Raw genomic sequence first — 16,045 nt, forward strand, 5'->3', positions numbered from 1 at the left:
TTTATATTGTTTTTATGATTTTTAATGCATTCTGACGCTTGGGTGACACGTTTTTCCTCGAATAATTTCCAAAAATTATCGATTATCTATAATGGATTTAGCAGTTTTGTGGCAAAATTTGAATAAATTGTACCAATTTATTTATTCTTACTCTTTTTTTAAACTATTTGAAAAAAAAAGAAAACAAAAAATTACACATTAAAATATGAAAAAAAATGAAGTAAAAAAACTTCCTGTGTAGTTAAAATAATTGAGGACATTTTTGGAAGTACTTTTAAAGTTGTGCCTTTAGAACAACTCACAATTTTTTTGCTGGGAAAAGTGTGGAACTACTTTTAGTTGCTTTATTATAAATTAATTGTCGAGTTATTTTGATGTATAATTTTTTATTCAATTTTATGACATAAAACATTAATTGAACCTATAAGTTCAGTCTATAAATTTTTAGCTAGGGGGGCTATAGCCCCCCCTAGGAAAATTGTCTAGCTACGCTAATGGAAAATACATACATATTTTTATCATTTATAAGCCGGTAGCCCAAGTTGCTAGATACTTTTTTGTTATACATTTATTATAATTTGTAATTATAATAAAGATTTTAATACATAAATACACTCATAGAAAAAAGTCTGCTAAAAACAGCAGTCGATGTCTGCTGTTATATTTTTGTACTTCAGGGCCTAATGAACAACAATTTATAAAATTTTTAGGTTTATAAATTTTTCCCCAAAGCATATTTAAGAACCAAAAGTAGTTTTTGGTATATTTTTGCACTGTAATATACTTACAAGCTCCTAAATACGATCAGCAAACATTATGTTTGCTGTTATGTCTCAATTCCATAAATATTCCGATTTTTGGTCAAATACTATAGATGTCCATAAAATATTGTTTTAATTATGTTAGGATAACTCCTAAGTTGACATTTTTATTTGTTTTAGCCAAAATAAAATATGTTTTAGTGTAATCGAGCTTAAAAAATAGCAGAAAATGTTTGCTATTTCAAGAAACAGTGACTATTGTCCCTTTTTCAGCAGACTTTCTGCTGTCCCTACTAACACATTTCTCTGGGTGTAAAATACATATTTTTTTATTATTTAAAATTTAAACAGTAGAGGCTCAAGGCATTTATTTAGTTATATTTTTAAAGTATTTTTAGCATTAAGGTGGGAATTAAGTTCAAATTTAGCCGCTAAAATCAAAAAAAAAAAAAACAGGCTAAAATTATATCTTCTTGTTGCAAATTTTATTATATCTTGATGGGGAATGTTCCAATGCAAATATTAAAAATGTTTGTTTTCGGTGAAATGAATTATTAAAGGAAAGTAACCGTGAAATAATGGTCAAATTAGCGCGGTAATGCCTACTTAATACTCGCCTTTAAACACGAACGTAGTACACATCTTTCGGCAGGGTACATTTATTTATAATATTTGCATAGAAACAGGTAAGCAAAATGCACTAAAAGTTCTCCTATGTGTTTTGAGAGATTACAATTGGTATCATGACTTTTTCTGTTCATTATTTGTACATATGTATTATAAGTAAATCTATTAAATTTTTCGCAAGCTTTGCCCTTAATAGTTTGCATTCATCGGTACACAAGTTTTAGGTTAGGTGGCAGCCCGATGTATCAAGCTCACTTAGACTATTCAGTCCATTGCGATACCACATTGGTGAACTTCTCTCTTATCACTGAGTGCTGCCCGATTGTTTAGCTTAATGACAAGGGACCTCCTTTTTATAGCCGAGTCGGAACGGCGTTCCACATTGCAGTGAAACCACTTAGAGAAGCTTTGAAACCCTCAGAAATGTCACCAGCATTACTGAGGTGAGATAATCCAAAACTGAAAAACTTTTTGGTGTTCGGTCGAAGCAGGAATCGAACCCACGACCTTGTGTATGCAAGGCGGGCATGCTTGTGGTCAAGTTTTGATAAATCGGCATTATGTGTACTTTTAATTTATGGCCTTAACACCTATCTCTTACGAAAACTTTCCTTAAAAAGCAATGTTTTCTCAAACAGACGAAACGAGCTTTTAAAAATATAGTAGAAAAAAAGGTTTTCAAACGATATTCTGGAACAGGACAATCGAGTTTTGGTGGACAAACAGAAAATAGCATCCACTTTAAAGGTGGGTATTAAGTTCGAGTTTAGCCGCTAAAATCGTCATTTTTCACGATTACTTTTCTTTAATAATCCATTTTAAGGAATATAAACTTTGTGAAAATTTGCTTTGGGATATTCCCCATCAAGTTATAATGGAATCTGCGCCAAATATGTATAATTTTATGACGTTTTTATTCATTTAGTTTTCACTTTAGTGAAAATTAGCGGCTAAACTCGAACTTAATACCCACCTTAACCGACAAAATTTGAAGAGGGATGGTTACGAATTGAGAAATATCGGTCAATACAATTATTTGGAAGCTATCTCCGAACCGATTGTGAGAAATTGCGAATTTTTAGGTGTATTATAAAGGAATATTTTGTGACAAATTTGTGGACAATCCGAAGTACGATGGAAAATAATGACCGGCAAATAGACACCAAAAGTCTGGACTGACTATAATCGCAGATGTCAGTAAGGTGAATGGGTAAAGTAAAACCTGTAGTTATTTAAAAGATCAAAGACTATCCACATTTTCAAGTTAACTTATTGGAGCTCCCCAATTAAGCAACCGTATATTTGTGAGTTGCTGGAGCTCCCGAATTTGATAAATGGCAATTTGTAAGTTGATGGATCTCCCCATTTGACAATCATTTGAATAGATTCGGCAACCATTGACAACTAATACAGCTCCCATGAAACAAAACACTAAATACGCATTATTCTAAAAGATTTATATTTAAAATACTTATATTAAATTATAATTGTCCATGGTAGCACATGTTTTTGTTAGTTTGCACTTTCACAGGCGTCTACCCAATCGTTATATACATCCAGTGGTTCCGACAGAAAATTTATAGAGGTCTGATATTCTTCCAAGCATATACGACAAGAAATACGTGCCGTATTTCGTCCCTTATCCATTTTTACCTCACAAGAGAGTTCGTGATTGCAAAATGGACAATTGAATTGTAAATCCAAAGGCTGAATATGTTTTCTTTTTGGTGGTGGCTTTCTTTTCGATTTACGTCTTCCCATGCTGAATTCTCTTCCTAAAGTTGTTTTCAATTGATGCTGCTGCTTTACGAGGAATATTTCTTATTTATTTACTTAAGGGTTGCCAATAGCCGCTATGGCGAAATGCTGGTTCAAATTAATTTAATTTCGTTCCGTATCAAAGGCGGTAATTAGTCATCACGACGTAAGGCTCCAAGTTAATGTAAAGTCAACATACCATTGCTTTCAAATAAAAAGAAATCACAGAAAAAGTTCACCCCAATTTTTCCATTATAGAAATTTAATGCTAATTTTGGTAGGAGTATCCGTAGCTAGCTTAAAGTTCATTAGAAATACATAGACATTATCTACAGTTCCCAAAAGCGTTGTTATCGATTGTTTACATTTTGAACATTTTACATTTTGGTCTCGAACTTTGAGTGCAAGTTATATAGTTATGCTAAATTTTCGTAACGAAATTTGTACTACACATGAGAAATGCATAGATATTTTTGCAAGAAAAGACTCGTTACGACGATGCTATCAAGATTATATGTTATCTCCAAAGGAAATAAATGACAGACGGGAGCAAAATGTTTACATTCGATAATAACGTCCCGTATAATTTTCGCTAACATATCGATGTATTTTTATGATTGGCGGAAATAACGCTGGAGGTGTATACCGATCTTTACAAAATAGTAGTATCGCCAAATTTCGTTTATAATAAATAAATGACAAAACTATTCCAAATGTTCCCTGTGTTTTTTTGCAGATTTTGGCATATACAAATTAGAATGCTTTCAACAGTTATGATCTTGACCGAAAATTTGGATCCGACCTAAAATTTCGTTTATATTCAACAAAAAAAAATGGATGCTTCTTAACAATAATTTCAACAAGGGAGTTATCGCTAATATGCATTATCTCCTCATAAAAACGTAAGTGAAACATGTGTTGTCAAGTTTAAACTGTTTTATCGGCGTACATGAGATTTTTACTTTTCTTATTATTTACGCTCGGTGTAAAATTTATAATGAAAACAGATGGAACGCTCTTAGTTTAGGTCGACCTTTTTGTCGGACATGTGCTAGAGAAACGTCATTCATTTGTTTTCGTTTCCCACAGGTTTCAAGAATTTTTTGTAGGAATAGTCAAATTTTAATGAAATTTGGAGATAACTGAATTTGATAGCAAATAAAATGGGAACTGTAAGTATTTCGGCTTTTGGGGGAATGTGTTTAAATACTCTTTTGTGTTTTTCGTTTTTAGAAAAAGGTCAAGATTTCATCTGTGAAACGTGCAGCACATTTGAAACAGAAAAGGACTCCCCTTACAAAACAACAGCAACAAAAGTTAGCACAACAGAAGGCGGCCAAGGAAAAAGGCCAAAATATCTTTATACAAAAGGCTCGAAAGAAAGATGATGTTTTCCAACGCAAGAAACAGAATAAGCGCGAATCCATGGGAATGCCCATGACAGAACCAGGTGACGATGTCGATGACGATGAACTATTGGATAATGTGGCCGATATGTTGGATGGAGAAGATTTGGAATATTTAGAAATGAAAAGAGGCAAACATCGCAAGCGTAAATATGCAGCAGCTGAAGAAGGCGATGATGAGGATTTAAGACATGCTATGGGTTTAGAAAAGAAATTTGCCGAGGATACAGCTTTGGAAGATTCAACCAAGAAAATAACAGTGGATTTGTTACCTTTCAAAAGTAGAGATGGTGAAATTATTACCCGTACCACACAGGTGGATTATAAACCTAAACCCAAGATTACAAAAGTTCATAAAGAGGAAGATGGTGAAGAAGGAGAAGAAGCCGGTGGGGAATCGGCTGAAGAAGAGTTTGAAGATAGTGATGATGATGTGGTAAATGATGAGGATGCGAGTGCAATAAAATCTGCAGTGGCAAAGAAAATGGTATCCACAACTGATCTATTAATTGCCCGTCAGCAGGAGATTGAAAGACAAAAATATCGTATAGGCATTATTTGTTCGGGCATTTTAGAGAAACCCGAAGACAAAATGCGCAATTTTCATGCATTGTTTGAATTGATGGACGAAACCGATAAGACCGGAGCGCCGAATATTTTGACAGTTAGAAAAGTAGCGATTGTTTCCCTGACGGAAATCTTTAAGGACATTCTACCCGAATACAGAGTGGGACAAATCGATACAAAAATGCAAACGGTTCGAAAAGCTACATTGGAACGTGTAACGTTTGAAAATGCTTTGCTGCAGCATTTCAAAAAGTTTTTGCAAAAGCTAGAAAAGCTTACAGCCGCCGTCAATCGCAAAGGTCATGGACGCATAACACCACAATCCGTAAAAATGGCCGAAGTAGCAGTGCAGAGTATGTGCGATCTGCTAATGTCGCATCCCTATTTCAATTATGTCAAAAATATAGCCCAATTGTTGGTGTATATGTTAAATAGCAACTTCCCACGCATGCGTGAAGCTGTCGACAAATGTTTCCGTTATGTATTTGGCCATGATAAAAAATTGGAAATGACTTTGTTCATTGTACGGCGTATCAATCACTTGATTAAGAGTAAAAATAATGTGGTGCATCTTGAATGTATCACCTGCCTAAAGTCATTGAAAATTAAGAATGTAAATCTAGATGCCGAAAAAGAAAATGAGCTGAAGCAAAAAAAATTGGAAGCTCATCGTCAGAGGTTATTGAATTTATCGAAAAAAGAACGTAAGAGGCGTAAGAAGTTAGCTGAATTGAATAAAGAGCTGGATGAGACTCGGGCGGAGGAGAATAAACAGACAAAACTTTCAAAACTTACGGAAATTGTAAAAATGCTATTTACCATCTATTTTCGGGTGTTGAAGAATGATCCCACCTCCAGAGTTCTAAGTGCGATTCTAGAGGGATTAGCCGAGTAAGATTTTTATTTTAATCAATTTTGTTTTGCCAAAAGATAATGAAAAATGTTTTGTTTTTTGACAACAGTCATGGTTCATGGTTTTCGAAATAGATCAAAATTCGGTTCTCGTGGTATTTAAAATCTACCAAATAATCGAAGAAATTTAAGTTTTCAAACATTTTTTAAGATTTTGGTACAGATTGTTTTTAAATTGTACAAAATGCAATTGGAGAAGTGGATATTATTAAAAATTTAGAAAACTAACATTCCAAAAAATTTCAAAAGAAGTTTTTCAAAATACTTAAAATTAGAAGAGTCATCATCTGTTTTAGATGTTGAAAAACAAAATTTTCTTTTTTAACAGATTTTTTGAACATGATAAATTTTTTAAAGTGTTAAACAAGTCGACAATTTAAGTTATTTAATTTTACGGAAAAATATTAAAAATATCAAAAAAAAATCGAATATCCTACCTTTTCGAATTTTGAAAATCTCTATGATTTTAAATGATGACTAAATAATAGATTTTAAAGATTTTATACAAATAATATAAAACATTTTTAAGGAAATCGTGAAATGTTGACTAGCGATTGTGAGATCATGAAAAGATTATTAGTTGAAACCACTAATCGAATCTCAAAATTCTCTAGATTCTAATAACAGTCACTTACAAACCCACACTATATTTCTCTTCCATTTCATTTTCAGATTTGCCCATGTCATTAACTTGGATTTCTTTTCCGATTTAATTGAAGTGCTGAATAGCATTTTGGAAACCCAAGAGGACTTAGGTTATCGCGAGCAATTGCATTGCATTAAAACTATATTCATTATACTTTCGGGACAAGGTGAAGTGTTAAACATTGATCCCATACGTTTCTATCAACATTTCTATAGGAATATGTTGGCTGTACATGCTGGTAAAAATCATGAAGATTTTCTTATAATTCTACAAACGTTAGATGAAGTTTTGGTCAAAAGAAGACGTAACATGAGTCAACATCGTTTGATGGCTTTTATAAAACGTCTACTGACGGTTAGTTTAAATCTTTTACATCATGGTACCTTGGCCACATTGGGTACGATTAAGACAACATTTCAATTGACATCGGTGTTGGATATTCTATTGGATACAGACGATAGCATTGGTTCCGGTAAATATGATCCTGAACTAGAGGATCCTGAGTATTGTAATGCTTCATGTACGGCTTTGTATGAATTGTCTATGTTATCGAGACACTATCATCCGATAGTACGTAAAATGGCTACACACATAGCTAATGGTGTACCAGCCTCAGGAGAGGGTTCATTGCCATCGGAAATAGGAAAATTGTAAGTTTTTCTTCATCATATCCATTGTACTTGAATTAACTGTGTATATGTTTCTCTGTTTTTCTCTGCTCTTTTTCTTTGTTTTGTATAGGTCGGCCTTTGAGTTATTTGAACAATATGATAGTACCCAAATGGCTTTTAATCCTACCATTCCGGTGCCTCGGCAAACTGAACCCAAGTTTAAGAAAGGTCCCCATCATTATCTTAGCGACGACTTTAAACCTTTCTATAAGGGAATGCTTAAGAGTAATCTAATGCAAGCACACCAAAAGGATAATAGGATACAGAAGTTTGATTTTTATAAAGAACTTAATTGTAAATAAAAAATATGTTGAAAATAGAATAGATGACTTATTGGCTGTTCAGGCGAATATGATTTAGGAATTTACATCAATCAGTGGTGTCCTTAATGTATATGTTATTTGAAACCAGCGTTGCTTTTTGGCTGATCGATTACCTTGATTACAGAGGTTCAGTTTCCAGATTTGGTATCAACAGAGTTAGTGCGATGAATCTCAAAAGACCAGCCTGTGAGTTAAATGTCTCATGGTTCGATCCAGGTTAGGTTAGGTATAGTGGCAACCCGAGATTTCAGACTATTCAGTCCATTGTGATACCACAGTGGTGAACTTCTCTCTTATCATTGAGAGCTGCCCGATTCTATGTTAAGCTCAATGATAAGGGACCTCCTTTTTATAGCAGAGTCGGAACAGCGTTCCACATTGCAGTGAAGCCACTTAGAGAAGCTTTCAAACACTCAGAAATGTCACCAGCATTACTGAGGTGGGATAATCCACCGCTGAAAAACTTTTTGGTGTTCGGTCGAAGCAGGAATCGAAACCACGACGTTGTGTATGCATTCGGGCATGCTAACCATTGCACCACGGTGGTGAATCCTGTGCTGGGATTGGTCCAATGGATCCAGTTAATCGGTCAGCAACTTCTTTTTTAAGTTTGGAAACAAAAAGAAACGCAGGGACGAATCGGAAGAATACGGTGTATTGGGCAGCCCAATTTGACGATGGACAGGTGGGAAGTAAACTGCTCTGAAATAGGCAGGCATATATTTAATGTGACCAGCAGTCGATCAAGCCATGATTACACATTAACACGATTCCAGCTACTGCAGACCCAAGAAGAAAACAATATTTTTTTGCTTTCCAAAAATATGTGGTTTATCATACTTTATTTGCTATAAAAATTACATAAGGCTCATATGGTACATATAAACATAAATGGATGGGTAGCATGATATACATACGTAATGGGGATATACTAAGTGAAAGGCATGCCTAAGGGTAAGGAATTTTGGAATGATGCTGAATGGTCACAATTATAACTAACTAATTACAAAATTTAATGTAAAACAAAAAAAAAAAAAAATATTTCACTAATCTAGAAAAAGTTCACCGAAGCTTGACACTATCACTGCGGATAGTATACGTTATGATTCACAGGTTAAGAGGAACATACAAACCGGGTACAAAAGCCTAGGGTCGTTATCTATCCAATTTGGGAGGGATCATTATGGTACACCTACATTTTTTAGATCTAATTTTCATTTGATTCTTACTTTCTATTGTCGGCGGGTGGGAGGTGGCAAATATTCTCGATTTTTAGTTGTTGGATTAGCAATTGCAGCATTTCCAAATGCTGTTTCTCCAACATTGGCATTGAAGGTACCTCCGCCTGCAGTGGTGGTGGCGGAATTTGCGACAACTCCTCCTTGTGATCGTAGAACTGCACCAAAGGGTGTTGGTGTGGCTGGAAATGTTTGACCTCCGGCGTTATTTGCTGTAGCGGGATTGAAACGACTTGATCCACCTGCTCCACCAGTAAATCCTGTGGTTGGCTGCACAGCAGCTATGGCCGATGGTTGTACAGAGACACCACCCCCACCAGTCACCGTTGGTTGTAGGCGTTGTGGATTGAAAATGTTACTGGAACTTGAAGTACTTGATCTTCCAGCGTTCGCTGCTAATATGCCCGATTGTCCTCTACCGATTTGGGGTTGGTTGGCTGATTGTTGATAACCCGCATTGGTGGGTATTCTTTCATTGCCATAGTCATATATGAATGCATTATTGGCATATAGGCTGGGAGCCGAGGCACAATCATATTGATTCCACCAAACACATACCAATACTTCTTGGCTGAAAATTGTACCATTCGGACATAGAAAAGAATAGGTACGATTCAGGGCACAAATATGAAAGACCTGACATTGGGCTTCTATGTCAGAGTAATAACCGGGTAAAGGTTGTTGAGCACAATCAAAATTTGTTTGTGGCACTTGACTATAAACTGGATAATCAACACCAGGAACTCCTGGTATGGCTGAATAATCACCATCTGAATAATCAGCATCTAGACCACTTGCTCCGGTGCCACTACCACCTCTACCTGTTCCCGTATTTCCAAATTGGGTTTGTCCATATATACCTCCGGCTCCTGATGTTCCGCTTCCTGTGGGTCTTTGGGCAATATTCGGACGTTTTGGTATATTTGTAGCCGCAGCCCCAAAAGCAGTGGATCCCGTTGGCGTTAGACCGCTAATACCTCTCTGGTTTTGTCCCGTTGTTCCAAAACCTCCAAAGGGACCAGTGGGAATTGTTGTTCCAGGACCAAAAGCAGTAGGAGCTGTAGGAAAGGCGCCTGCACCTGTGGAACCTGCAGGAAATCCTGCAGTCAATGGTCTTAGTGGGGATGCTACTGTAGCTGGAACGCCGCCAGTTAGATCATTACGTCCATATTGATAGCCACTTTGAGCCTGAGAAGAGATAGAAGGCATACATTATTACTCATTACGTAAGCTCGATATGCCTGGAAACTTACCCAACATAAAGGACTTAAGAACAGAAGGCCTGGAAGGAGAAATAAGAAAGTGTGTTAAATTCTTTTCAATTGATAATGACTTTACTTAACATAGGCTGTTGAGAATAGAGAAGGAAATTGAGGAAGTATTAAACTTTATACCTACTTAGGCATTAATATCAACTACGCTATCAACCAAAAGATATTCTTAGGATTTGCTTGAATAATCGATTCCAGTCTATTTGCTTAAATAATCGATTCCAGTCTAGATTCGAAGTCTATTTCTATATTTATGTTAACGTGACATCGCCCCAACACTATATCGCTCTATATGTGAAGGCAATTAGAGATTGTTTTCAAAGGCCAAAACTATTCTTGCCATTGTCATGTTCTCTATGACCTCAAATCGATGGTCCAAATTTTAAATTTTGAGCCTATAGGAGCCACAATTTTATCAAGTTTTCTTGAAATTCAGAGGTCGACTTAAACAGATACTGTGTGTGGATGACATGTGTTCTCTGATTTTAGAAATATGCCAATTCAAAATGGTCGTATTTTGTGTTCTGGTGAGCTATAGCCAAAAAAGGGTACCACGATGAAGTGACAGAAATCCACGATCTCGTATTTGCAGACCGCTGATTGTATATGTACGTGTTTCAAGAGCATAACGTTATATGGTTGCGACAAATATGTATCATTATGGTCATGAAACATGTTTGGGGTGATCATATTCTTTCTTTCGGACCTTATAGGCCATATGGAATAGTTTAAGAGCAATCCAAGGAAATTTCTGAGTCATTCCTTGATGGTTCCATTGGTACATCGGATATCAAGGACAAACATTGACTTTCTTTAGAAAATTTTTTCAAAATTTTATATCTATAGAACATTTTATAAAAATTTTATTTCTACACACAAAGAAATTTGTTAGTAGGGACAGCAGAAAAGTCTGCTAAAAAAGCAGAAAGTCTGCTGAAAAAGGGACAGCAGTCACTGTTTGCTGAAATAGCAAACATTTCCTGCTATTTTTGAAGCTCGATTATACTAAAACATGTTTTATTTTGGCTAAAACAAATAAAAATGTCAACTTAGGAGCTATCCTAACATAATTAAAACAATATTTTATGAATATCTATAGTATTTGACCAAAAATCTGAATATTTATCGAATTGAGGCATAACAGCAAACAAAATGTTTGCTGATCGTATTTAGGAGCTTGTAGGTATATTACAGTGCAAAAATATACCAAAAACTACTTTTGGTTCTTAAATATGCTTTGGGGAAAAATTTATAACCTAAAAATTTTATAAATTGTTGTTCACTTGGCCCTGAAGTACAAAAATATAACAGCAGACATCGACTGCTGTTTTTAGCAGACTTTTTTCTATGAGTGTATAGAAAATTTTGTCAAAATTTTATTTTAATAGAAAATTTTGTCAAAAATATATTTCTATAGAAAATTTTGTCAAAATTTTATTTCTATAGAACATTGTGTCAAAATTTTATTTCTATAGAAAATTTTGTCAAAATGTTATTTTAAATATTTATTTCACAAGAAAATTCTGTCAGAATTTTATTTCAAAAGAAGACATTTGCTAAAATTTTGTTTCTATGGAAAAAGTTCTTTTCTGCAGATTTTTTTTTTTACATTTTATTTCTATTAATAATTTTGTCAAAATTTTATTTCTACAAAAATTTTTGACAAAATTTTATTTCTATAGAAAATTTTTGTCAAAATTTTAGAAAAATTTTATTTCTTAGACAATTTTCTCAAAATTTTATTTCTATAGAAAATTTTCTCGAAATGTTATTTCCATAGAAAATTTTGTCAAAATTTTATTTCTATATACAATTTTCTTCAAATTTTATTTCTATGGAAAATTTTCTCAAAATTTTATTTCTATAGAAAATTTTTAGAAATTGTTTTCAAAGGCCAAAACTATTCTTACCATTGTCATGTTCTCTACGACCTCAAATCGATGGTCCAAATTTTATTTTTGATCGCCTAGGAGCCACAATTTTAACAAGTCTTCTTGAAATTCAGAGGGCGACTTAAACAGATACTGTGTGCGGATGACGTGTGTCTCCGATTTAAGAAATATGCCAATTCAACATGGTCGTATTTTGTGTTCTGGTGAGCTATGTCCAGAAAATAATATGGATACGTCAAACATGTTATATGGTTGCGACAAATATGTAACCTTATGGTCATGAAACATGTTTGGGGTGATCATATTCTTTCTTTCGGACCTCTTAGGCCATATGGAATAGTTTAAGAACAATCCAAGGAAATTTCTGAGCCATTTTTTTTTATAGTTGACGACACATGGTTCCATTGGTACATCGGATATCAAGGACAAACATTGACTTTCTTTAGAAAATGTTCTCAAAATTTCATATCTATAGAACATTTTATCAACATTTTAATTCTAAGAAAATTTTGTCAAAATTTTATTTGTATAGAAAATTTTGTCAAAATTTTGTTTCTTTAGAAAAATTTTATTTCTATAGACATTTTTCTCAAAATTTTATTTCTATAGAAAATTTTCTCTAATTTTATTTCCATAGAAAATTTTGTCAAATTTTTTTTATAAAAAATTTTGTCAAAATTTTATTTCTATAGAAAATTTTCTCAAAATTTTATTTCCATAGAAAATTTTGTCAAAATGTTATTTTAAATATTTATTTCACAAGAAAATTCTGTCAGAATTTTATTTCAAAAGAAGACATTTGCTAAAATTTTGTTTCTATGGAAAAAGTTCTTTTCCGCAGAATTTTTTTTTTTAAATTTTATGTCTATTAAAAATTTTGTCAAAATTTTATTTCTAAAAAAAAATTTTGTCAAAATTTTATTTCTTTAGAACATTTTTGTCAAAATTTTATTTCTATTAAAAATTTCGTCAAAATTTTATTCTTACTAAAAATTTTGTCAAAATTGTATTTCTATAGAAATTTTTTGTCAAAATTTTATTTCTATAGACAATTTTGTCAAAATTTTATTTATATAGAAAAGTGATTAGTATAGAAGACGCACTTTTCTGATATAAAGTTTGTTTCCTCGTCCAAAAATCGATAAACTTTTCAATGAAATCGTTTTGTCCTTATAATTAAGTGATTTGACTTAAAACTGGGTATCTTTCATTAAAAAAACTTTAATGAACTAAGGTCAACTTAGTTTTAATAATTCTGAAAAATTCTCCAAAATCAATGAAATCGTCTTTAAATTTATGGATTTTTTGTATCTTGACTACAAAGAAAATAGGAGATGTATTTATTAAATAATTTATTTTAAAGGCGCTTTATATTAATAATTCCTACATGAAATCGAATCTGAATAAACATCACATTTTTGTGGTTAATATGAAAAAAGATGTTTATCTCTTCGAAAGTAATGTTTTATTATTTTATTTTAGAAGTTTATTTCAGTATTTGCTATAATATTGTAATTATGATCTCTCCTAATTTTTGGCTGTATAAATATCCCTTGAATTGTAAATGTGTCGAATTTTTATTGCTCTAATGATTTGGCTTGCATCAACAAGTGAAAGTTAATACTTCTTTAAAAAGGAAGAATTTACTGGACTTTGACGAATTGGACCAACACGAAAATTAAAAGGTTTAAAGATATTGAATATACAGAAAATTTTGTCAATATTTTATTTCTATAGAAAATTTTGTCAAAATTTTATTTCAAAAGAAAATTTTGTCAAAATTTTATTTCAAAAGAAAATTTTGTCAAAACTTTATAATTATAGAAAATTTTGTCAAATTTTATTTCCATGTTATAGAAAATTTTATCAAAATTTTATTTCTATAGAAAATTTTGTCCAAATTTTATTTCCATAGAAAATTGATTCAATAAATAATATTTTTTGCTTTTAAACTCAGTAAAATTTTTTCATTGAAAATTTTCCACTCCCCAATACTTCCACTGTGGCCACACATATATTTTTTTAAGGCCAAGTACACATGTCTCCGGTCATTGATAAAAATCTCTTTGCAAACACAAATGAACTTTTTCAATTTTATTTATCATCGTCTTTAGTTCTTTACAATGTAACTTCTTCTAATCGTCCACAAAGCGTGGTGAGCGTAGAGCAAACCAAAAAGAATAAAAAACTCAAAAAAGGCAACAGAAACAGTTAACTCTGCTCCACTGAAGAAATAGAAAAAAAGATCGAAATTCAAACAATTCACCATTAGGAGGCAAAGAGGCCCACTAAAGAAAACTAAATATTGTAATAGGCTGCATAAACTTCTACTGCTCTCAATGGTGGTCAAGCGTAATATGATGAGTAGTAGCCACCTACATATGTAGATGACCACAAACATACATCACTTTGGCTTAATGGCTGTTTAGAAGTTAGCAGCCAAACTTAAGCCTTGAAATGAGTTAAGGTTTTTGTTGGAAATTTTCAAAAAAAAAAATATAAAAAATTTCTACTCACCTTTTAAAATGAAAATGAGAATTTTGAAATCCATTTAATTTTGTTTGTAGAGTATAAAGATTGCCTTTAGTTTATATATTTTTTTTGCAATATTTTCAAATCGTTTTTATTCTTATTTTTTAAATAAAGTTTCACTTTTCTTTTAATTATAGTTTCACGTTTCTATAATTTTTCCTTTCTGTGTTTATTCTCTATTTGTTGTAAGTATACAAAATTTTAAATTTCAAATCGTAACGTATTTCTACTCCCAGCCATCAACCAGAGAAGACTGCAAGTTCTTACTTCAAAGTTCTAACATTTTATACCTGGGTGCATTTGAATTTACCTCCATGTTAAAAAGCTTCTTCATCTCGCGCTCAATTTGCTCCATGATGGCATTGTTGATGTTGGTGTTTGGAAAATCATAACAAGCTGTCAACGCTTCATACTCGCCTTCGCCCATTTGGATTCTCCGTGTTTGAGTTAAGAATGTTTGTGCTATTCTATTGATTTTTTTTGAGCTGTTGTGGTTGGTAATGTCTCCCTTTAGAGCATCTTGTTGAAATTTACGATATGTGATTGTTTATCACTCTTTGGTACCCTACCAAAGTAAATGTTATTGGGCACTTTAGGAATCGAAAAGACCAATTTTGAAATTAAAATGTTTAGTGAATGACGCCTTCGAATATCTCAAGTACATACACACTTAATTCCATATTGTATTGTATATAGAAAAACAATTTGGACAAAATTTTCTATAGAAATAAAATCTTGACAACATTTTCTATAGAAATAAAATTTTGACAAAATTTTCTATAGAAATAACATTTAAACAAAATTTTCTATAGAAATAACATTTTGGCAAAATTTTCTACAGAAATATATTTTTGACAAAATTTTCCATAGAAATAAAATATTGACAACATTTTCTATAGAAATAAAATGTTGACAACATTTTCTATAGAAATAAAATTTTGACAAAATTTTTATATAGAAAAAAATTTTCTATAGAAATAAAATTTTGACAAAATTTCAATAGAAATAAAATATTGACAAAATTTTCTATAGAAATAAAATTTTGACAAAATTTTCTATAGAAATAAAATTTTGACAACATTTTCCAAAGAAATACAATTTTGACAACATTTTCCATAGAAATAAAATTTTGACAACATTGAAATGTAAATAAAATTTTGAGGAATCGAAAAGGTCAATTTGATAGAAATATTTAGTGAATAACGTCTTTGAATATCTCAAGTGCATACACACTTAATTAATTCCATATTGATATATGTTGTATATATATTTCATATAGAAATAGAAATTCTTACAAAATGAAATAACATTTTGACAACATTTTCTATACAATTCAAATTTTCAGAAAAATTGGTATAAAAATAAAATTTTGAAAAAAATTTCTATGGAAGTAACATATAGAGAAAATTTTCTTTAGAAACTAAATTGTGACAAAAATTTC

General features: G+C 32.2%; 3 protein-coding genes across 3 annotated transcripts; 1 reads left to right on the forward strand and 2 right to left on the reverse strand.

The window, feature by feature from the left end:
• Positions 1-2,824: 2,824 nt before the first annotated feature.
• Positions 2,825-3,231, reverse strand: LOC142238356 (transcription elongation factor 1 homolog). Its single transcript, XM_075309973.1, has one exon. The coding sequence runs from the start codon at positions 3,147-3,149 to the stop codon at positions 2,901-2,903; it is 249 nt and encodes an 82-aa protein (XP_075166088.1). The 5' UTR covers positions 3,150-3,231; the 3' UTR covers positions 2,825-2,900.
• A 955-nt stretch (positions 3,232-4,186) lies between these two features.
• On the forward strand, positions 4,187-7,670 carry Noc3 (Nucleolar complex protein 3). The gene is made up of 4 exons (XM_075290007.1): positions 4,187-4,318; positions 4,380-6,010; positions 6,704-7,327; positions 7,419-7,670. The coding sequence occupies exons 1-4, from the start codon at positions 4,310-4,312 to the stop codon at positions 7,648-7,650; spliced, it is 2,496 nt and encodes an 831-aa protein (XP_075146122.1). The 5' UTR covers positions 4,187-4,309; the 3' UTR covers positions 7,651-7,670.
• An 805-nt stretch (positions 7,671-8,475) lies between these two features.
• Positions 8,476-14,836, reverse strand: LOC142238364 (uncharacterized). Its single transcript, XM_075309983.1, has 3 exons — positions 14,590-14,836; positions 10,163-10,191; positions 8,476-10,097 (listed from the first exon to the last, which is right to left on the reverse strand). The coding sequence occupies exons 1-3, from the start codon at positions 14,621-14,623 to the stop codon at positions 8,904-8,906; spliced, it is 1,257 nt and encodes a 418-aa protein (XP_075166098.1). The 5' UTR covers positions 14,624-14,836; the 3' UTR covers positions 8,476-8,903.
• Between the last annotated feature and the right edge of the window lie 1,209 nt (positions 14,837-16,045).

Source organism: Haematobia irritans, chromosome 1, assembly GCF_050003625.1.
Source record: "Haematobia irritans isolate KBUSLIRL chromosome 1, ASM5000362v1, whole genome shotgun sequence".
NCBI lineage: Eukaryota > Metazoa > Arthropoda > Insecta > Diptera > Muscidae > Haematobia > Haematobia irritans.

What these genes read in the sequence shown, in the direction of transcription:
- LOC142238356 (XM_075309973.1), bottom strand. Translation starts at nt 3,149, where the DNA reads ATGGGAAGACGTAAATCGAAAAGAAAGCCACCACCAAAAAGAAAACAT.
- Noc3 (XM_075290007.1), top strand. An exon ending in ATTCTAGAGGGATTAGCCGA is followed by an intron (nt 6,011 to 6,703) that starts GTAAGATTTTTA and finishes TTTCATTTTCAG; the next exon opens with ATTTGCCCATGTCATTAACT. An exon ending in CCATCGGAAATAGGAAAATT is followed by an intron (nt 7,328 to 7,418) that starts GTAAGTTTTTCT and finishes TGTTTTGTATAG; the next exon opens with GTCGGCCTTTGAGTTATTTG.
- LOC142238364 (XM_075309983.1), bottom strand. Translation starts at nt 14,623, where the DNA reads ATGGATTTCAAAATTCTCATTTTCATTTTAAAAG. An exon ending in TCTCATTTTCATTTTAAAAG is followed by an intron (nt 10,192 to 14,589) that starts GTGAGTAGAAAT and finishes TTCTCCTTCCAG; the next exon opens with GCCTTCTGTTCTTAAGTCCT. An exon ending in TCTTAAGTCCTTTATGTTGG is followed by an intron (nt 10,098 to 10,162) that starts GTAAGTTTCCAG and finishes ATCTCTTCTCAG; the next exon opens with GCTCAAAGTGGCTATCAATA.